The sequence below is a fragment of the Atta cephalotes genome (assembly GCF_000143395.1).
Source record: "Atta cephalotes unplaced genomic scaffold scaffold00092, whole genome shotgun sequence".
Classification (NCBI taxonomy): Eukaryota; Metazoa; Arthropoda; class Insecta; order Hymenoptera; family Formicidae; genus Atta; species Atta cephalotes.
In genome coordinates, this window is record NW_012130156.1 from 435,468 (window position 1) to 458,218 (window position 22,751).

The following is a 22,751-nucleotide window of genomic DNA, read 5'->3' on the forward strand; positions in this document are numbered from 1 at the left end:
GTGTGTGTGTGTGTGTGTGTGTGTGTGTGTGTGTGTGTGTGTGTGTGTGTGTGTGTGTGTGTGTGTGTGTGTGTGTGTGTGTGTGTGTGTGTGCGTGAACGCAAGAAAATAAAGACATCACGCAACACTTACGTCTGACACAAAATTCTCACATACTTTCCACAGAATACGAGGACACACGGCAGGCACACACAACATTGCGCAAACGCAAAGATAAAAAACCAAGGGATCAAATTGAAGAAACAACACAAGATAGGGAAGAGGGGGTTCAATCTATAAAAATCGAGGAAGTCGAGGAGATTGATAAAGAAAGAAAAAAGGAAGAAATCGAAGAAGAGATTATTGAACTTGAACGGGATTCAAAGGGCAGATTGATTCGTAAACAAAAACAAAAAGAGATGGAAAAACAAATAGACACAGAAGAGGAAGAAGAAACTATTAAAAAAATTAGAAAGACATTGATACCAAAAAGATCAAACATTGATAGAGATGAGATACAACTGGAAGAGATAGAAGAATTTGAAATAACAAAAGATCAATTACTGCCGTCTATGGTTTTAAATATATCTAGTCAACGAAATCAAGTGATACCATTAGCTCATACAATCGAACAAGCACCTGGCAAACCCGAATCAGAGAAAGCTAAATACACATTAGACACTGTTATCGCGCTAACAGAACAAATGACATCAGTACACGAAAAAGAAATTGATCAAGTGGCAAGTACCAAACCTATCGAACGTAAAGCGTCAATATCAATCTCATCGATAGAACCATATTCTACCATGGAAACTACTGCACATATATCTACTGATGAATTTTCTGGATCTTTCAAAGCTACTTCTTATGAAGCTACACCTTCGGTAATAACGAAAGAAAGTCTTCTCATTAGCGAAACATTGACTCACGATGAAAGTGTGTCAAATCTAACTTTGACTATACCAGAAACAAGTCGAAAAGCGGATGTTCAGGTTACTGTACAAGAAGCTACAACTATTAGAGAGACCATAGTTAATCAAAGCGAAGTACCGACCGAAGATTTTATAACACCTTTAAGCGTTAAAGCAGAAGATATTGTCTTACCACAAATATCACTTTCGGTTTATGAAATACAAGAAGGTTTGGTTGAAAATAAATTGGAACCTACGAAAACAGTACTTACAAAACCTCGAGTTAACATCAATGCAATAGAACCGTTGATGGTAGAAGAAATTTATTCTGAGGATAAACCAGGAAAATATTATCCGGAGTTAATAGTACCTACTGAAGTCGCTACCAAATCGATAATTTCGCAACGACAACGCATTACCGAAGAGATGAATGCACCCGAAAAAGAAGGAGCATACATTCCAAGTAGATTACCACCGAGTCAAACGGCTCAAATTGAAATTTCCTATGGAAATGAAACGGCTGTTATTCGTCATGATCTCGTACAGGAGTGTGAAGGCGAATATATTCCCGAGCGAAAAGTAGATTCTTTCGAAGTTACTCCAAATATCACTCTTTTGGAAGGAGTCACGATATCAATGATCGATACTCAACAAAAAGAAGATGATTTGACAATCGAAGAGAGTAAACAAATCACAGCTGACTTGAATGTTGTTGAAATTATGTCAGCTGTGACGGTGGAAACGATGACATCTGAAAAAGAACAAGATTATCATCCTGAAGAAAAACCTACTATTAAACTAGCCGTTACATCGATTTCCCCATTGGAGATTGGTTCTATAACAGACACAATTGTTCAAGAATCTGAAGGAACTTATAATGTCGATGAGAAACCGTTTGAAGTATTAGCGGAAACGTCAGTCAGACCGGAGGAACATATATTAATATCTCAAATTCAAACCGCAGACTATCCCGCAGACTTGAAAGATATACTTAAGTATGTCACAGAGAGCGGTGTTGTATCCATTCAATTAACCGAAGCGAAAACTGTCCTTGAAACGCTCATTCATGATCGAGAGACTAGCATGAAGGAAGATACTAAACCAGAAATTCATACGATCGAGACGATCTACGATGCTATCAGAGGTATTGAAATATCACAAACAACTTTTGGAGAAAAAGAAGCCGAATTGAAAATTTTTGAAATGCCTGAATCACATCGCGGAAAAACGGTACCTACTCATCCAATGATCTCGCTTGAAGTTCAGGAAACTCAACCTGAAAATAATTTAGGTAAAGTCATGAAAGAAGCCGTATCAACTGCTACAGCTCAAATTGAAACAGTCAGTCTACAAGAAACAATTGTTGATGAGACTATTGCAGCAGAAGATATAGCTCCGACAAGGAAAGATAAGATTCCTGAAACAATGACCGCCATTATTTCAATGAATCAGATTGAGAGCTTGCATACTACAATGATTGTAGCGGATGAAAAAGAAACGGAATATTTTGATATAACCGATGTTAAAAGTGCATTTGCAAATACTGAATATATGACGCAAGTAGCTCCTATATATGAACAAATAAGAATAGAATCGCCGACCGAAGAGTACCTAGCGGTAGATAAACCTGTGAGTGGAAAAGCATATCTATCTCATGTTCCTATAGAAACTATTAGTATCGTTATACAAGAAACCGCAGAAAAGGAAGATGTTTATAAAACAGACATAAAACCCGAGGAAAAGATGGCAAACATTAACCTCACAGACATGAGACCTGGCGCCAGCGTTTTAGAAATAATTCCACATGATTTCGAGAATATTTACACGCCAGATACTGAACCACAGACTCATACGGTTGAGTCATCCATAACTGGTCACACCATCGCATCAAAGACAGAGATTTTAGTGGAACAAAGTGCTGGAAAAATAAGCAGTGATCTACCAAAATTAGGTAAAGCAATAGTACAACAAGAAGCTCTGGAAGAATTGATAGTAACAGAAACAAATGTCGGCGAAGCAGAACGAACCAGGGATGAGGATGCGAGTCCTGTTAAACAAAATGCTGCACTTCAAGTATGCACTCAGTCTGAAAATTTGACCATCACTGAAGTAACTACCGTATTGAAGGAGGAAGAATTATTAATGAAAAAGTTACCAGATAAACAAAAGGTTGTATTAGACATAACCGAGAGCCATGAAATAGCTGAAACACAGGAGATGATTCTTGCGAGCAATATAAGTGCATTGAAAGAAGAAAAACCACATCAAGAAAGTGTCATTCAATTGCAGAGCGGATTAGATGTTGTACAACAAATGGAAATATCAGTATCTGAGAAAGAATCTCTTTTAGAAACGGATGTAAAACCTGATATTAAAAAGGTTGATATTACTTTTCAAGAAGGAGAAAGTCTGACAATTGAAATTACGCATCCTGAAGACAAAGAAGATATATTTGGTGAAAAACAGACACCAAAAACAGCCGAAGCTATAATAGACGTAGTAACACAAAATATAGCCTCGACATTTGAGATTATTAGTGGTATCGTTCCAACTGAATTATCTACCAAACCTATCCAAGATGCACGTCCTAAAGCGACATTATTACCATTTGAAATAGCTGTTGCTGAAGAAGTGCAAACAAGAGAAACTGAAAAACCTTTTCCTCATATGTTGGTACCAGAGAAAAAAGCTAATTTTGAATTTGTAATGGGTGAAGTTCTTGTTGTTTCTTCTGTAACAACTGGTGACAAAGAAAGCATGCTTGCAGAAATGGAAAAACCACAATCAAAATCTGCTACTTTCGATATTCCTACTTATACTGTGGCAGAAGCTGCTGAAATAACTGCAACTGACAACATTAGCGAATTAATACGCGAAGAAACGATCTCCGCAATGGCTATGACCGAGCATATAACTCATCATAGTATTATTACATCCGAAATGTCAACCGGTGACTCAGAACAACGTATGCTTGATTTCGTCAAACCAGATAAAAAAAGAGTAGGTATATCGTTTGAAGAAGAAACAAGCATAACAGTGACTGAAACAATTGCGTCTGATAAGGAGCGAGAATATTTGAAGAAACCGGATATTCCAGGTGAAAAAATTAACACCAGCTTTGACGCTCATAAAATCGCCGAACTTACTGAGGTTACACCAGCCATTTATCCAGGAGACCTTAATGTAAAAACACCAGAGACAGCAGCAGCAAAAAAGGAACATTTGCCGTTTGAGAGTATCCTTCAAAGCGAAACTATTGCAACAGAAACAGAAATAGAATTTCAAGATAAACAAACCAAAACCGACACTGCTCAAATATCCATTGTCGAGGTTATCAGTGCTACTATGTCTACTGAGATTTTAGGCGAAAAGGAAGATATTCTTCAAATTCCCAAAAAACCTATAGAGAAAAAAGCCGAGATTCAATTTGCCGGACATATTATTGCTGAGAAGAACGAAATCACTCCAAATTCTAGCACTGGAGAATTGATGGAGACAAAACCGACTTCTATTTCAGCCACACTCTCGAATATTCCGTTAGAGGCAATAGTAGCAATGGAAACTCAGCCAACGGAAATGGAGACTATACTCAAGAAAGATAAAATACCATCGATGGTTCAAGCTGATCTTTCCATGATGATGGAACAAAGTGTAGAGATATCTTCGATAATTTTAGAGGATAAAGAAACAGAATATAAGCCGAAGGAAATACCAAAAACAAGAACAGCAGAGAAAGCTCTAATCGAAACTCATGGCGTCGCCGAAACAACAATACAAATCGCTAATTTTAGCACTGGTGAAATTGCTACTGGCGAAACACCACTGATTGCCGTCGCAGTTTCAGATCATATAATGTTTAATCCACTAGTAGAATCACAGCTTGTTATTCAAGAAGGAGAAGAGCAATTTACGCCAGCATTAATGCCGGAAAATAAAATTGTAAACATCGATATGGAAGAAAGTAAAGTCATCGCAAGTATAAAACATATAACACCAGCAGATAAAGAATCGACATATATCGTTGAGGAACAACCGCGTCAATACGCTGCTTCATTCGATATTGATGCTACTCACAGTATAGCAGAAACGACCGCGGTAGCTATTGAACATTCTGTAGGAAAAGTAACCATCAAAAAGCCAGACGTTAAAACCGTATTACCTACACATGAAGTACATCAAAGCCTTTTAGTAACTGAAGACATGATTCAAGATCAAGAGAAACCCTTCAAAGGCAAATTCACACCAGAAATGCACAAAATAGAATTAGCTGTCGAAGAAGGTAAGCACGTTACCTCTGTTACGGAAATTAAAATAGCTGACAAAGAAGCTCCCCTTGAAACATTACAGGAAGATAAATCTCATTTGGCACTCTCGGTTATTGTTCCTGGTCACGAAGTCGCCGAGAGATCTGAAATAATTACCAGTTCAAGTATAGGTAAAATGAACGAAGTTACAGTACCAACAAAAGTAACCGCGCTAATTGGTCAAAAACCGTTTGAGACAGTACAATTCTCCGAACAAACTTTAGTGGAGAAAGAAATAGATAGGATTCAGGAGACGCCATTAATAAAAACAAAAGCGCATGTTATTTTAGATGAAAATAGATTCGTTGCCATTACAGAATCTACTAATGCTCAAGACAATGAAGAGGAATTTGCTACAAAGAAACTTCGCTTTGAAGCGGCAAATCTTTTAATGGAAGGTAAAGAAGTAGCTGAACGAACGGAAATTAATTTACGCGAAGAACTCGGAGAATTACCTTCAGCAATGAAACCGATTGTATGCGAAGCACATAAAACACAATCTACTTTGGAAGGTATTGACGTCAGCGAAATGGTTCCTCAAGAGCAAGGTGCAATATTCACTGATAAATTCAAACCCGATAAGCGTAGCGCCGAGATTAGCTTCGTCGAAGGGAAAAGTATTACCGTAGATCATATCTTAATACAAGACAAAGAAGAAACGATGAATATTCCGAAATACGAAGAGAGTATGGCAAGAATAAAATTAGCGAAACTTGGTATGGATATTGCCCAAAAGGCTCAAATATTTATCGAGCAAAGTACTGAACCGATTAAATCTTTCGAAAAAATACAAGCCGAAGCTCACATAAAACAAGACACATTTCAACCTATCATAGTTCATGAAGTTCCAAGTGCGGAAAGCGAACGTACTTTCGATAAGTATCCGAAGATAATATTCAGTACAGCTATGCCAACATTCGAAGAAGGTCATGGTGTATTTATTACGGAGATAACATCTGCCGAAGTCGAAGCATCATTGGAAGAGAAGAGACATGAAATATCGCGAACAGCTGTCGATACTATTGTTACTGAGCACGATATAATAGAGACTATAATGGTAGAATCGCGAGTAGACGTACCTGAACAACCTTCAGATTATATTTCAACACCTCAAATTGCCACATCAGCTCGAGACACGTTTGAAAGCATTATTGTTAACGAGAATATTGTTGAAGAAAATGAGAAGACTTTCGATGATCTTTTTAAACCTGCGACACAAAAAGCGAATATTGATATAACGGAGTTAAAACCATTACAAATTTCAGAAACAATTATCGAAGACAAAGAAGGGATGTTGAATATTGTTTCAAAGCGAACTGAAGTCAAAGCTACATCAGATATCGATTTATTCCAAACTGTTGAAGGTTCTTTCGTAGAAAGTATACAAAATACTCGAGAATTTCAAGAAGAAAAACCACTTTCCTCTCAAGCAACTATAATTCAGACCACGGTGGAATCAATAGTAAAGTCAGAAACAACACCAGCCGAAAGAGAAGACATCTTTGAGTGCAAATTGCAACCCGAAGGGCAGAAAGGCAAACCACAATTCGAAAGTCTTACAATGGTTGTAATTACTGAGACAGCTTCTAATGAAATCGAAGATATCTTACCTGAAGCCGTTACACCAAAACAACATCAGGCACAATTAAAGTTAACAGGCAGAGAAACCGCAGAAATCCTTCAAATAGTAACAGCGAATACAACCGAAGATTTTGCAAAATCTACTAAATTATATGAACAAAGAGGTAAACCAGGACTCGAAGAATTGTCATCCTTAACTGTTTCCGAAATTATTTCCAATGAAGTTGAAAATCTTCTAGCTAGTAAAGTTATTCCAAAAGATAGCAAGGCTGATTTCAATATTTCTGGTAGAGAAATCGCTGAAACAATTGAAATAACAACATTATCTGAGACCAATGAACTTGCTATAGGAGGACCTGAGGAACAGAAAGGCAATCAACAAATTAATGAATTAATTCCATTGACTATTTCACAAGTAATTTCTAATGAGGCCGAAGAAACATTAGTTAGTGCTGAACTTCCTACGGGAAAAACAGCACAATCAAATTTGTTTGGTAGAGATATCGCGGAAACAACACTAGTTTTAACAATGACTAATGCCGAAGAACTCATTCCTAAAAAAGAAACCGGAAAACAGAAAGGTAAACCTAGTCTCGAAGAATTCATATCATTAATAGTTTCACAAACAGAATCTCAAGAAACTGAAAATATTCTTGATAGCCTCAACATACCAACTGAAAGAACGGCGCAAACAAGTTTATATGGTAGAGACATAGCAGAAACTACAGAAATAACGACTGCATTAAGTTTAAATAAATTTGTAGAACTTGAAAAGCCCGAGATACAAAAGGGAAAACCAAATCTCGAAGAATTATTATCCTTAAGTATAACACAAACTATATCCAGTGAAGCGGAAGCTCTATTACCTAGTTCGGAAATGCCTACGGAAAAAATGGCGCAAACTAATTTATCTGGTAGAGATGTAGCTGAAACTAGTCAAGTTTTAACGATGATGAGTACAGAAGAACTTTCAAATCAGATATCACCTGACGAACGTAAAGGGAAAGTACAAGTAGAAGAATTATCGTCCTTAACTATATCTCAAATATTATCTCATGAAACCGAAGAAACTTTCGAGAGTTCCATTGCACCTAATAGATTCACTGCGGTGCCTACGATGTCTGGTAGAGAAATTGCCGAGATTTCTCAGATGCTTATTGTCACAAATGCTGAAGAACTTCCAAAACCTGAAAGCCCAACAAAACAAAAAGGTAAACCACAATTAGACGAATTTTCCTCACTTTTAGTTTCTCAAGTAATATCTACAGAGACAGAAGCACAACTGCCAAGTCTAAAAAAAATTAGAGGAGAAAACAGCCATACCATGTTTCTTAGGTAGAGAAATAGCTCAGAAAAGCGAAATTATAACTGCTGCAACTGTAAAACAAATACCCGAATTGAAGGAAAAAAATGATCAAAAAGGAAAGCTAAACATTGAACAAATGAGTTCTGTTACTGTGTCTGAGGTAATTTCTACGGACACAGAACAAGAATTACCGACATCAGAGATTCCAAAACAGCAAAAAGCTCTCCCAAAATTATCCAGCATAGAAGTCGCGGAGATGTCAGAAATTTTGACAGTGAGTAACGCTGAAGAGCTTGCAAGATCACAAATTCCCGAAGAACAGACAGGTAAACCAAACTTAGAAGAACTAATGCCATTGTCGATCTTTGAAGTATCTTATAATGAAACAGAAAAAGAATTACTTACACCACACGAACCGACTAAACAAATAGCCGAAAAAACTATGCTAGGCATGCGAGTTGCCGAGAAGTCACAAGTATTTACATCGTTGACAACGGAGGAGATGACAGAGTCAGTTAAACCTCTGATAAAAAAATTAACACCAGAACAAATACCCTTTGAGAGTATACAACAAATTGAGTCAATTATTCATGAAAACGAAAGTTCATTTCTTCCCGATAAAAAGACACCAAGTACCATAGCCGAAGTTTCATTCGACGTTTCTGAAGGTGTCGAAATTATTCAAGTAATCGCAACAGAGAAGGAAACAAAGGAAGTTGTCAAAAGCCTGGAAGAAGTACCTAAACAGACAGCTGAGCAAAAAATGCAAAGTATTCACGTTGCAGAAAAATCTCAGATAATTACATCGTCAACAACAGGAGAGATGATGGCATTGATTAAGCCAGAGATAAAGAAAATAATACCCGAACAAATACCATATGTAAGCATACAGCAAATTGAATCAATTCCTCACGAAAGCGAGCATTTGCTTCTTCCTGACAAGAAAACATCAAGTAAAAAAGCCGATATTTTATTCCGCGTTTCCGAAGGCGTTGAAGTTTTTCAAGTAACAGCTACGGAGAAAGAAGCAAAAGAAATAATAAAAAGTTTGGAAGAAGCAAGTCAACAAATAGCCGAACAGAAAATGTTGACTATGGGCGTTGCAGAACAGTCACAAGTAATTGCATCGTCAACAACAGAGAATATGATTGAGTTCGTTAAGCCAGAAATAAAGAAAATAATACCAGAACAAATACCGTTTGAGAGTATACAACAAACTGAATCGATTTCTCACGAAAGAGAAAGTTCGATTGTTTCGGAAAAAGATATAGCCATTGCAATGGCCGATATTACATTCCGCGTTTCTGAAGGTGTCGAAGTTATTCAAGTAACCGCTACGGAAAAAGAAACGAAAAACATCATAGAAAATTTGGAAAAAGCAACGAAACAGATAGCTGAACAAATCATACCAACTATGCGTGTTGCAGAACAATCTCAAACTATTACTTCATCAACAACAAAAGAGATGGTAGAATCTACAAAACCTGAGACAAAGAGAATAATACCGGAACAAATACCGTTTGAAAGTATACAACTGATTGAATCAATTCCTCATGAAAGTGAACGTTCACTTCTCCTGGATAAGAAAGTACCAACTACAATGGCTGATGTTTCGTTCCGCGTTTCCGAAGGAGTCGAAGTTATTCAAATAACAGCTACTGAAAAAGAAATAAAAGAAATAGTAAAAAAAGAAGAAGAAGCAATTAAACAGACAGCAGAGCAAAATATATTGGGCATACGCGTTGCAGAACAGTCACAAGTAATTGCATCGTCAACAACGAAAGAAATTATAGAATTTGGTAAACCTGAAATAAAGACAATAATACCGGAACAAATACCGTTTGAAAGCATACAGCAGACCGAGTCAATCCCTAATGAAAGCGAGTATACGCTTCTCCCTGATAAGAAGATACCAAGTACAAAGGCCGATGTTTCATTCCGTGTTTCCGAAGGCATTGAAGTTATTCAAGTAACTGCTACGGAGGAGGAAACAAAGGAAGTTGTAAAAAGTGTGAAAGAAGTAACTAAACAAGTAGCGGAGCAAGATATGTTAAGCATGTCTGTTGCTGAAAAAACTCAAATAGTTGCATCATCGACAACGGAGGAAATTAAAGAATCTTCAAAGCCTGATGTAAAGAAAATTATTCCAGAACAAATACCATTCGAGAGTATATTACAAACCGAATCAATTCTTCATGAAAGAGAAAGTTTACTTCTCCCCGATAAAAAAACGCCAAGTACAAAGGCCGATGTTTCATTCTGCATTTCTGAAGGCGTCAAAGTTATCCAAATAACCGCTACGGAGGAGGAAACAAAGGAGATTGCTAAAAGTGTAGAGGAAACAACTAAACAAGTAGCCGAACAGAGCATGTTAAGCATGCCTGTTGCTGAAAAAACTCAAGTAGAAGCGTCATCGACAATACAGGAAATTATAGAATTTTCTAAACCTGAGGAAAAGAAAGTCATTCCAGAACAAATACCATTCGAGAGCATACAACAGATTGAAGCAATTCCTCATGAAAGGGAACGTTTGCTTCTTCCCGATGAGAAGACACCAAGTACAATAGCCGATGTTTCATTTCGAGTTTCTGAAGGAGTCGAAGTTATCCAAGTAACCACTACGGAAAAGGAAACTAAAGAAATCATAAAAGGCTTGGAAGAAACAACTAAACAAGTAGCTGAGCAGAGCATGCTGATTATGCCCGTTGCTCAAAAATCTCAAATGATTGCATCATCAACAACAGAAGAGATGATGGAATCTATTAAGCCTGAAACGAAAAGAATAATTCCGGAACAGATACCATTTGAAAGTATACAACAAATTGAATCAATTCCTCATGAAAGCGAACGCTCGCTTCTTCCGGATAAAGAAACATCAATCGCAACGGCCGATATTACATTCCGCGTTTCCGAAGGCATCAAAGTTATACAAATAACCGCTACAGAAAAGGAAATAAAAGAAGTTGTAAAAGAAGAAATAACTAAACAAATAGCTGATCAGAGTATGTTAGGTATGCTTGTTGTAGAACAATCTCAAGTAGTTACATCATCAACAACAGAAGAGATAATAGAGCCTATTAAGCCAGAAATAAAGAAGATAATACCCGAACAAATACCATTTGAAAGTATACAACAAATCGAATCAATTCCTCATGAAAGAGAAAGTTTGCTTCTCCCCGATAAGAAAACACCAAGTACAAAGGCCGATGTTTCATTCCGTGTTTCTGAAGGAGTCGAAGTTATCCAAGTAACATCCACGGAGAAGGAAATAAAAGAAGTTGCAAAAAGTGTAGAAGAAGCAACTAAACAAGTAGCCGAGCAGAGTTTGTTAAGTATGTCCGTTGCTGAAAAAACTCAAGTGGTTCCATCATCAACAACGGAGGAAATTAGAGAATCTTCAAAGCCTGAAGTAAAGAAAATTATTCCAGAACAAATACCGTTCGAAAGTATACAACAAACCGAATCAATTCTTCATGAAAGAGAAAGTTTGCTTCTCCCCGATAAGAAAACGCCAAGTATGAAAGCTGACGTTTCGTTCCGTATTTCCGAAGGTGTTGAAGTTATTCAAGTAACAGCTGCAGAGGAAGAAACAAAGGAAGACGTAAAAAGTGTGGAAGAAGCAAACAAACAAGTAGCCGATCAAAGCATGTCAAGTATTTCTGTTGCAGAAAAAATTGAAGTTTTTACATCATCAACAACAGAGGAAATTAAAGAATCTTCCAAGCCCGAAGTAAAGAAAATTATTCCAAAACAAATACCGTTCGAGAGTATACTACAAACCGAATCAATTCTTCATGAAAGAGAAAGTTTGCTTCTTCCCGATAAGAAAACACCAAGTACAAAGGCCGATATTTCATTCTGTGTTTCTGAAAGCGTCAAAGTTATCCAAGTAACCGCTACGGAAGAGGAAACGAAGGATGTTGCTAAAAGTGTAGAAGAAGCAACTAAACAAGTAGCCGAACAGAGCATGTTAAGTATGCCCGTTGCTCAAAAATCTCAAGTAATTACATCATCAGAAACAAAGGAAATTATAGTGTCTGCCAAGCCTGAGGAAAAAAAAATCATTCCAGAACAAATACCGTTCGAGAGTGTACAACAAACCGAATCAATTCTTCATGAAAAAGAATGTTTGCTCCTCCCTGAAAAGAAAATACCAAGTACAAAGGCCGATGTTTCATTCTGCATTTCTGAAGGCGTCAAAGTTATCCAAGTAACCACTACGGAGGAGGAAACGAAGGATGTTACTAAAAGTGTAGAGGAAGCAATTAAACAAGTAGCCGAACAGAGCATGTTAAGCATGCCTGTTGCTGAAAAAACTCAAGTAGAAGCGTCATCGACAATACAGGAAATTATAGAATCTTCTAAACCTGAGGAAAAGAAAGTCATTCCAGAACAATTACCATTCGAGAGTATATTACAAACCGAATCAATTCTTCATGAAAGAGAAAGTTTGCTTCTCCCCGATAAGAAAACGCCAAGTTCAAAGGCCGATGTTTCATTCCGCGTTTCTGAAGGCGTCAAAGTTATCCAAGTAACCGCTACGGAGAAGGAAATAAAGGATGTTGTAAAAAGTATAGAAGAAGCAACTAAACAAGTAGCCGAACAAAGCATGCTAAGTATGCCCGTTGCTCAAAAATCTCAAGTAATTACGTCATCAGAAACAGAGGAAATTATAGTATCTGCCAAGCCTGAGGAAAAGAAAATCATTCCAGAACAAATACCATTTGAGGGCATACAACAAATTGAACCAATTTCTCATGAAAGCGAACGTTTACTTGTTCCTGATAAAGAAATGACAAGTGCAACAGCTGATGTGTCATTCCGCATTTCCGAAGGAGTCGAAGTTATCCAAGTAATCGCTACGGAGAAAGAAATAAAAGAAGATGTAAAAAGTTCGGAAGAAGTAACTAAACAAATAGCCGATCAAAGCATGTTAAGCATGGCAGTTGCTGAAAAATCTCATGTGATTGCGTCATCATCAACGAAGGAAATGATGGAATTTGTTAAACCTGATGTAAAGAAAATAACAGCAAAACAAATACCATTTGAGAGTGTACAACAAATAGAAACGATTCCTCATGAAAGCGAACGTTCTATTATCGTTGAAAAAGTGATAGCAAGTGCTTCAGCCGAAGTTTCGTTTCGCATTTCGGAAGGTGTTGAAGTTACCCAAATAACTCCTACAGAGAAAGAAACAAAAGAAGTCGTCAAAGGTCTTGCTAAGGAAAAAATCGCGCAAGCAGATATAATTGAACGAAAAGTTGCTCTAAAAACTGAAATTCATCCGGAAAATGTAGTATCGGAATTCAGTGTTCCAAAACCAGACAGTAAAACAGCTCATGATGTCAAAGATGAAAAACAATGTATAATTGTTACTGAATTGCAACACATTACTGAAATTGAATCAAATCTGTCCGAACCCGTAATTCCAATAGTACCAAAAATAGCAAGCACATCTTTTGAAGCCGACTACTTAGAAAAAATTTTAGGTAAGTATTATATGTATAGAAAAGTAACATGATAAATTGCATTGATAATTCACACGCGACATTTGAAGAAATTCGATTCGATTAAACACAATGATCGTAATATTTAATAAGTTAAACAGACAAATTATATAAGTATGTTAGTTTATATTAATAAAAGAGATAAAAAGAGGAATATAATTGGAATACACAAATCAGGAATCTTTGGCATTTAATGCAAATATTTAACAAATGTTCGAAACTAATATTCGATTTAACATTACGATCTTGTTATAGATTATCTCGGTAAGTACAGAACTAATAAAATACAGAGTTATAATTTATTGACATTTAGATAAGAATATCTTATATAGTCAACTAGCAGCTGATTTCATTATGCTTCATAATAATCATGTTTTAATACTACCCAATATTCGAGTAATAAATTATAATAAAAAAATTTGTCAATATATTGGCTGCGTTCGGCGGACTTAATAGTTGAGTCCGCTGAACGCAGCCATTACTTGCGTCTAATACATTGTTAAACATTATAAATACTAATACAACATCAAAATTCAAATAATGCCGACAGACAAAACATTTTACATACAACAATTTAATCATATACCACACTTTTTCTGTGTACATTTCAGAAACTACAGAAGCATCAGAGCAACAACATCATATCACAGTCACACAACACACCACAATACACGAAACAAAACAACCAACAAATGAATCTGATACTGAAGTAATTGAAGAATATATCACAAAATTTAAAACCAGCACTAAAGAAAATGAAACGCCAGCGATTAAAACAAAGAAAACTATAATTCGTAAAAAGAAACCAAAAACTAAATCAGAAGAAGAAAAAATTATAGTAATTGAAGAAGAAATAGAAGACATAGAACCACAAATACCATCCATACCAAAAAAACAATTTATGCATATTGAAGAAGTAACAGGACAAATAGAAATAGAAGAAATAGTACCAACAAAAATTGAAGAATTAGAAGAAACCGCTCAAAATCAAGAAGAAATAAAAACGGTAATACAAAACGGAGAAATATCAGTTATAGAAGAAAAACAATTATTAATAAATGCACCTATAGATAAACTAAAAGAAAAAATCGTTTCTCCTGTATCACATTCTAAATTCGTCAAACTTCCTTTTGAACAGGAGGAAATAAAGAAACAAGTGACAGTGACTGAAGAGGTAATCGAAGGAAAGGAACCAAAAAAGATAATTAAAAAGAAAATCATTAAATGTAAAGGAAAGAAACAGCAGATAACAGAAGAAACAACAATAGAGGAAAAAGGACAAATACCTGTAACAACAATTACAGAAGGTCCAGTAGAAGAAGTTATTCAAGAATCTGTTCTTTCACTGTTATCTTCTGAATTCATAGAACCTCTTGAAAAGGAAGAGATAAAAGAGGAAGTAACAGTAACTGAAATAGTAGACGGGAATAAACCCCAGAAAATAACTAAAAAGAAAATTATCAAACATAAAGGACAGAAACAGCAAGTGATCGAAGAAATAATTACAGAAGAAGAAGGACGATTACCTGTAACTACAATTACAGAAGGACCAGTGGAAGAAATCATTGAAGAGATTATTCTTCCTAAATCACATATAGAATTCATCAAGCCCGAAAATGAAGAAACAAGGGAACAAGTAACAGTGACTGAAGAAGTAATCGAAGGGAAAAAACCGAAAAAGATCATTAAAAACAAAATAATTAAACGCAGAAAGCAGAAAGAGCAGGCAGTGACGGAAGAAACAACTATAAAAGAAAAGAGACAACTACCTATAACTTCAGGTACGGAAGGTCCTGTAGAAAAAATCGTCGAAGAAACCGTATTTCCTCTACTACAACCCAAATTACCCTTTGAAGAAGAAATGAGGAAGCAAGTAACAATAACTGAGGAAATAATCAAGGAAGAAAAATCAAAAAAGATTTCTAAAAATAAAATTGAAGAGCAGAAACAATGGGTAACAGAAGAGATAATAGATTCAAAGAGACAATTACCTATAACAACAATTATTGAAAGTCCGATACAAGAAATTGCTGAAGAAATTGTATTCCTTTTGCCACAGGCTGAATTTGCAACGCTCCTTGACGAGAAGGAAATAAGAGGGACGGAACTAATTATAGTGACTGGAGAATTAATTAAAGGAAAAAAACCGGAAAAAATCACTAAAAAGAAAGTTATTAAATGTAAAGGACAGAAACAAGTGACAGAAGAGACAACAATAGAGGAAAAGGAACAACTACCTGTAACAACAATTACAGAAGGTATGGTAAAAGAAATCACAGAAATCATACTTCCTCCACTACAACCTGAATTCGCTAAGCCTCTTGAAGAGGAAGAAAACAAGGAGCAAATAACAATAACTGAACAAGTAATCGAAGAAAAGAAACCGAAAAGAATCACTAAAAACAAAATAATTAAACATAAAGGACATAAGGAGCAGATGACGAGAGAAACTATAGAGGAACAGAAACAACTACCTGTAAAAATAGTTACGGAAGGTACAGTAGAAAAAATTGTACTTTCTTCTCCTCAACCTGAATTCGCCAAACCCCTTGAAGAAGAGAAAATACAGAAGCAAATAATTGAAGAAGCAATCGAAGGAAAGAAGCCGAAAAAAATCACTAAAAAGAAAATTATTAAACGCAAAGAACAAAAACAACAGAGAACGGAAAAAACTATACAGGAACAGGAACAACTACTTGTAACAGTCATGGAAAGTCTGGCGGACGAAATCGTTGAAGAAACTATACTTCCTCTACCACAATCCGAATTCGCCAAGCGCAATGAAGATGAAGAAATAAGGAAGCAAGAAACAATAACTGAAGAAATAATTGAGGATGAAAAACCGAAAAAGATTACTACGAAGAAAATTATTAAACGTAAAGGACAGAAACAGCAAGTTACAAAAGAGACAACCATAGAGGAGAAGGATCAACCATCAATAACAACAGTTATGGAAAGTCCAGTAGAAGAAGTTGTTGAAGAAATTATACTTCCTCTATTACAATCCGAATTCGCTAAGCCCTTTGAAGAAGGAGATATAAGGGAACAAGTAACAGTAACTGAAGAAATAATTGAGAGTGAAAAACCGAAAAAGATTACTACAAAGAAAGTTATTAAACAGAAAGGACAGAAACAGCAGGTGACACAAAAAACAACGGTAGAAGAACAAGGACAACTACCTATAACAACAATTACAGAAGGTCCATTAGAAGAAATTGTTAAAGAAACTGAATATTCTATGCCACAATCCAAATGCGCCAAGCCCTTTGAAGAAGAAGACATAAGCGAGCAAGTAACAATAACTGAGGAAATAATTGAGGGTGAAAAACCGAAAAAGATTACTACGAAGAAAGTCATTAAACGTAAAGGACAGAAACAGCAAGTGACAAAAGAGACAACCATAGAGGAAAAGGGTCAACCATCAGTAACAACAGTTATGGAAAGTCCAGTAGAAGAAATTGTTGAAGAAACTGTACTTCCTCTATTACAATCCGAATTCGCTAAGCCCTTTGAAGAAGAAGATATAAGAGAGCAAGTAATAGTAACTGAAGAAATAATTGAGGGTGAAAAACCGAAAAAGATTACTACAAAGACAATTATTAAACAGAAAGGACAGAAACAGCAGGTGATACAAGAAACAACTGTAGAAGAACAAGGACAACTACCTATAACAACAATTACAGAAGGTCCATTAGAAGAAATCGTTGAGAAAACTGAATATTCTATGCCACAATCCGAATTCGCCAAGCTTTTTGAAAAAGAAGACATAAGGGAGCAAGAAATAATAACTGAGGAAATAATTGAGGGTGAAAAACCGAAAAAGATTACTACGAAGAAAGTCATTAAACGTAAAGGACTGAAACAGCAAGTGACAAAAGAGACAACCATAGAGGAAAAGGGTCAATCACCAGTTATAGAAAGTCCAGTAGAAGAAGTTGTTGAAGAAACTGTACTTCCTCTATTACAATCCGAATTCGCTAAGCCCTTTGAAAAAGAAGATATAAGGGAGCAAGTAACTGAGGAAATAATTGAGGATGAAAAACCGAAAAAGATTACAAAGAAAGAACAGAAACAGCAAGAAACAACTATAGAGGAACAGGGACAACTACCTATAATAACAGTTACAGAAGGTCCATTAGAAGAAATCGTTGAGAAAACTGTTCTTCCACTATCTCATCCCAAATTTGTAAAACCTTGTAAAAAGGAAGAAGTAAAGGAGGAAACAAAAGTAACTGAAATAGACGTCGAAACGAAAAAACCGAAAAAAATCACTAAAAAGCAAATTATTAAAGGACAGAAACAACAAGTGACTGAAGAAATAACTGTAGAAGAAAATGATAAATCACCCGTAACATCAATTACAGTTGGCCCAATCGAAGAAATTGTTGAAGAAACTTTATTACCTTCACAACCTGATTTCATCAAAATTGAAGAAGAAAATATAAAAAGAGATACATTAATTGAAAAGCTAGTAAAAGAAGAAAAACCAAAGAAGATTAAAAAGAAATTTATTAAACAAGGAAGTACCAAAAGAATAATTATAAGTAATGAGGACAAAGAGGAACAGGGGACAAAAGTTACAAATCTTCACGCAGACACTACACCTGAAATACACATTAAATACGATGAAATGATAAAATCTAAAATCAGTAAAAAGACTTTGGAAGGTAAGTTTGGTTTTACTTTTAGTGTTTACTTTCTAATTCTTGCGTCCTACTAAAACATACATTTCTTCTCTACAATTCATTTTATATACATCTCATTGAATATACATCTCATTAAAATTGAAAGAAAGAAAAAATAAACTATCAATTATTATCTGATAATACTAATATTATACATAAAAATATTAATATTATTAAATCACTTATTAAAACGCAATTATCGCAGTTAAAAAAATTTTTAGTAATCTTTTTTTTATTAATCTGATTTCTTATCTTTGTTTTTTTAGGTACCAGAGAAGAAGGGCTATATCAGGTAAGTTAGAGAAAATACAAAAAGTTGTTCTATTTAGTATATTATAATATATTTCGTATTCTCACCATATTTTTACAGGAAGAAGAATCAATTTACGAAATGCCTGAAGAAATTATAGAAGAAGTTGTAACAAAAGAAATAGAGATTCAAAAAGCTCAACTCCTTACACATAAAGAAGAATCGGTAGAAATTACAGAAATAGATCTCAAGGAAGCACCAATAGAAAAAAAGAAAATATCTATCATAGAAGAGAATGAGAATATTGAAAAACCGATACAGAAAGACATTAAGATAAAACAAGTACTAAAGAAAAATGAACGTGTTAAGGTAATCGAGGAAATAAAATCAGAAGAAATGCCATCCAAAAAAATAATTAAGAAAAAGGAACCCATGGTAGACACTGCTGACGTTTTTGAGCAAGTAGAAGAAATCCAAACGGACATACCAAAGAAAGAAAAGGCTAAAACTATCGTGGAAGACAAAAAAGAAACTGTTACAGTTACAAAAATAGATACACAACAATCAATTGTTAAAGTACCTGAGGAGAAAATTGATCAGAAACCAATTGAAGATACTCAAATAATTGTTAAAGAAAAAATAGTCGAACTTATCGAAACACCGATAGAAAAGAAAATAAAGAGAAAAAAGGGAAAATCTCATGAAGATAATGTATTACAAGAAATTGTTGAAGAAATTGTTTTAGATAAACCAGAGATAGAACAAGCTCAAACTATATTCACTCCTAGAGAGAGTATCGAAGTTGTGCAAATCTTAACTGAATCCTCTGTTACTAAATTCACAGAAGCTGAAGCTGTACCAAGAAAAGCTGCGATACACGAAATTAAAAAAGAAAAAAGCCCAATAAAGACAATTTTACGGGAAGAAACAAACACGATTCCTGTGCAGGAACAAATTACTATCGAAGTTACTAAAGAAATACTAGACAAAAAACTAAAAGAAGAAGAAATAAAATTGACTGTTATAACAAAAGAAGGAATCGAAGTTACTGAGGCAATTCCGAATACTTCTGTTGAGGATCTTCTTGAAACAATAAAACCAGTGAAAGAAACGATACTGCCAATGAAAGAAGAAGAACCACAAGTTGATATAAAAGAAGTTACGGTGAAGAAAGCACCGAAAAGAATTAAACCAGTACATGTAAGTAAACAACAAGTTAAAGAAGAAATTATCGAAGATATTATATTTAAAAAACCAACACAAGAAAAAGTAGAAGAAATAATAATTGCAAATGAGGAAATAGAAACTACGGAAATTATTTCCGAAATCATAACTAATGAAATTGATAAAAATAAAACACAAGAAGAGCAAATTATGCTAGAAAAGATAGATGATAGTGTAAAATCAGTTATAGAAGTGAAGGAAGACCGACCAGAAGAAGCAGTAGAGGACATAAAAATGAAAAGGCCCAAAAAGGAAAAGGTTAAAAAGGATGTACTTTTACAAGAAAGTGTTGAAATTTCAGAAGTAACAACAGAAATAGTACCTGAAGAATTCATCACGGAAAAAATGTTTGCTGAAGAGGAAGCAGAATTAAGTGTTACACCAATAGAAATTATTGAAATTAGTAAAGTTGATCTAGCTGTAGCAGATGAAATAACAAAAAAGAAAAAAGTAAAACCTAGGAAGACTGACATTAAAAAAGAAAAAGAGAAAGAATTAGCTCCTATCGAAAAAGAAGAGATCACTCCAGAAAAAAAACAGGAAGAAGAAATAGGAGAAAAAGTAACATCCAGCCAACCTAAATTAGAACAAATAAAAATAAAGAAAGTTATACTAGAAACTACAGGAGAAATAATTCCCGAAGTTAAAATGAAAGATACTTTAAAAGAGAAAAAACCCGAAGATGAATTGAAGGAAATAAAAACAATACATCCCGAAAAAATAAAGGAATTTGAAAAACCAAAAGAAGAAATTACTGCAGAAGAAAAACCAATGGAGCTTAAATCTATCGAGAAAATAAAAGAAAAGAAAGTTATAAAGAAAAAGAAGAAAAAATCGTCAAGAAAGATGATATAGAGGAATGGATAGAACCTGAGTATGAAAGACCGGTATTAGAACCAATGCCTGAAAAAATTCAATGGGAGCCAATGAAAAAGAAAAAAGAAAAAAAAATATTGCCTGAATCTGTGCAAAAATTAGTTCCACAGAAAATTGAAAGAAAAGAAATCAAACCTACAAAATTAAAATATATTGAACCAATGCAAGAAATAATCCAATTTGGCACAATTAAATTGAAAAAAGTACCAATTGTTAAGAAAAAAGAAATAATTGAACCAATTTTTCCTAAAATCATGTTACGAAGTAAAGTTACATTTGTCGATGACTATCCGGCACAATTACAAATACCAAAAGTTACGTATATAGAAAAAAATCCAATACAAGCTGGCATTTTATCTAGAAATACAGAAGAAGCATTACAAGTTATAAAGAAGAAATACAAAAAACCTAAAGTCTTAGAGAAAGATTTGATTGAATTAGAGAAATTAGATAAGGAGTTTGAAGAACTAAAAAAAGTTCCTTTAGAACAAATAGAAGATAAATCTATTTATGAACGTACACCCAAGAAGACGCAGAAAACGTTCGAAGAATCACAAAAGCTTATTATTGGAAAAGGTGAAATAAAACAAGAAGATAAAATTATACCGGAAGAGACCAAACTAAAGAAAATACCGATAAAAAAATTAGAACAAGAAATAGAAAATAAAGAAACACCTAAAATAAAAGAATCCATAAAGGATATGCCTCTAGAAAAAGAACAACAACCTCAAAAAACATTCACATCTGATGAATTCAAACCAATAAAATTTGATAAGCCAGAAATTGAAAAATATGTACCTGAAGAATTCGAAATAAACAAAAAATCAGAAAATGAACCTGACTCGAAATCATATAAACCATTTAAGAGAAAAAAACCTGAACAAGATATGGAGCAAATTCCTTTAATAAAGGGTATACCAAAGCCACAGGAACATGAAGAAGAACCCGAGATCAATTTTCGAATACCAACTTCAGAAAAACCCGAAGATGAACCTGAAACAATAATTTTAAAAAGCTGGACAAAAAATAAACCCGAAGAAGAAAGCACAGAAGAACAGCCAACTAAGGAAAAAGACATTATACCAATGACGCCCAAAGAAATTATTGATGACTTTACAGTAAAACAGAAGAAGAAACAGAAAAAGATCAAAGAGAAAGAAATAAAATTACAGGACAGTAGTGAGGATACTACGTTAAAAAATATTCCTGAAGAAAAGCAAGAGATACCAACAGAAGAATTAATTGTAAAAAGAAAGAAGTTAGAACTGAAAGAAAAGCAAGGTGAAGTAGATATCTCTCAAAAAGTGTTATTAAAAAAACCAAAGCAGTTTACTGAAGACAAAATAGAAATAGAAGCTGAAGTATCAATTATAAAACCGACTACCAAGGAGAAGAAAGAAGATGCCAAAGAAATCATTGAAGAAATTACAGTAAAGAAAAAACCAAAGAAAAAATCCATAACCGATGATCTTGCTGCTGAAATAATTGTAAAAGAACTTGGTCTAAAAGAGAAAGAACAAATGCCGGAAGAAATCCCTGAAGAAGTAGTACTAAACAAACCAAAAGAAGAATCTGTCAAGGAAGAAGTCGCTGACAAAGTAACGATTGAAAAATTAATTACTGAAAAAAGAAAAGAAGAAACTGAGGAAGTTACGTTTAAAAAGAAACCAAAGAAAAAACCTGTTATAGATGAATCTGCTGCAGAAATAACTGTAAAGAAACCCGTTCCAAAGGAGAAAGAGCAAGTACCGGAAGAAATCTCTAAAAAAGTGGTACTAAAGAAATCAAAACAAGAAATTCCCAAAGAAGAAATCGCAGATGAAGTGATGATTAAGAAACAGGTTGTAGAAGAAAGAAAAGAAGATATAAAAGAAGTCACTGAAGAAGTTCCGTTAAAAAAGAAACCAAAGAAGAAGCCCGTTATAGAAGAATCTGCTGCTGAAATAACTGTAAAGAAACCCGTTCCAAAAGAGGAAGAGCAAATGCTAGAAGAAATCTCTGAAAAAGTGGTACTAAAGAAACCAAAACAAGAAATTCTCAAGGAAGAAATCGCAGATGAAGTGATAATTAAGAAACAGGGTGTCGAAGAAAGAAAAGAAGATGTAAAAGAAGTCACTGAAGAAGTTAC

General features: G+C 34.7%; 1 protein-coding gene across 1 annotated transcript in view; it reads left to right on the plus strand.

The window, feature by feature from the left end:
• The window catches only part of LOC105624884 (titin-like), an 84,833-nt gene that overhangs the window by 45,486 nt on the left and 16,596 nt on the right, over window positions 1-22,751 (plus strand). Inside the window, 9 exon segments of the mRNA XM_012206234.1 lie at window positions 166-8,069; window positions 8,071-13,570; window positions 13,844-13,852; window positions 14,200-17,936; window positions 18,156-18,255; window positions 18,540-18,565; window positions 18,644-20,557; window positions 20,842-21,199; window positions 21,335-22,746. Coding sequence (XP_012061624.1) covers window positions 166-8,069; window positions 8,071-13,570; window positions 13,844-13,852; window positions 14,200-17,936; window positions 18,156-18,255; window positions 18,540-18,565; window positions 18,644-20,557; window positions 20,842-21,199; window positions 21,335-22,746 — 20,960 coding nt within the window.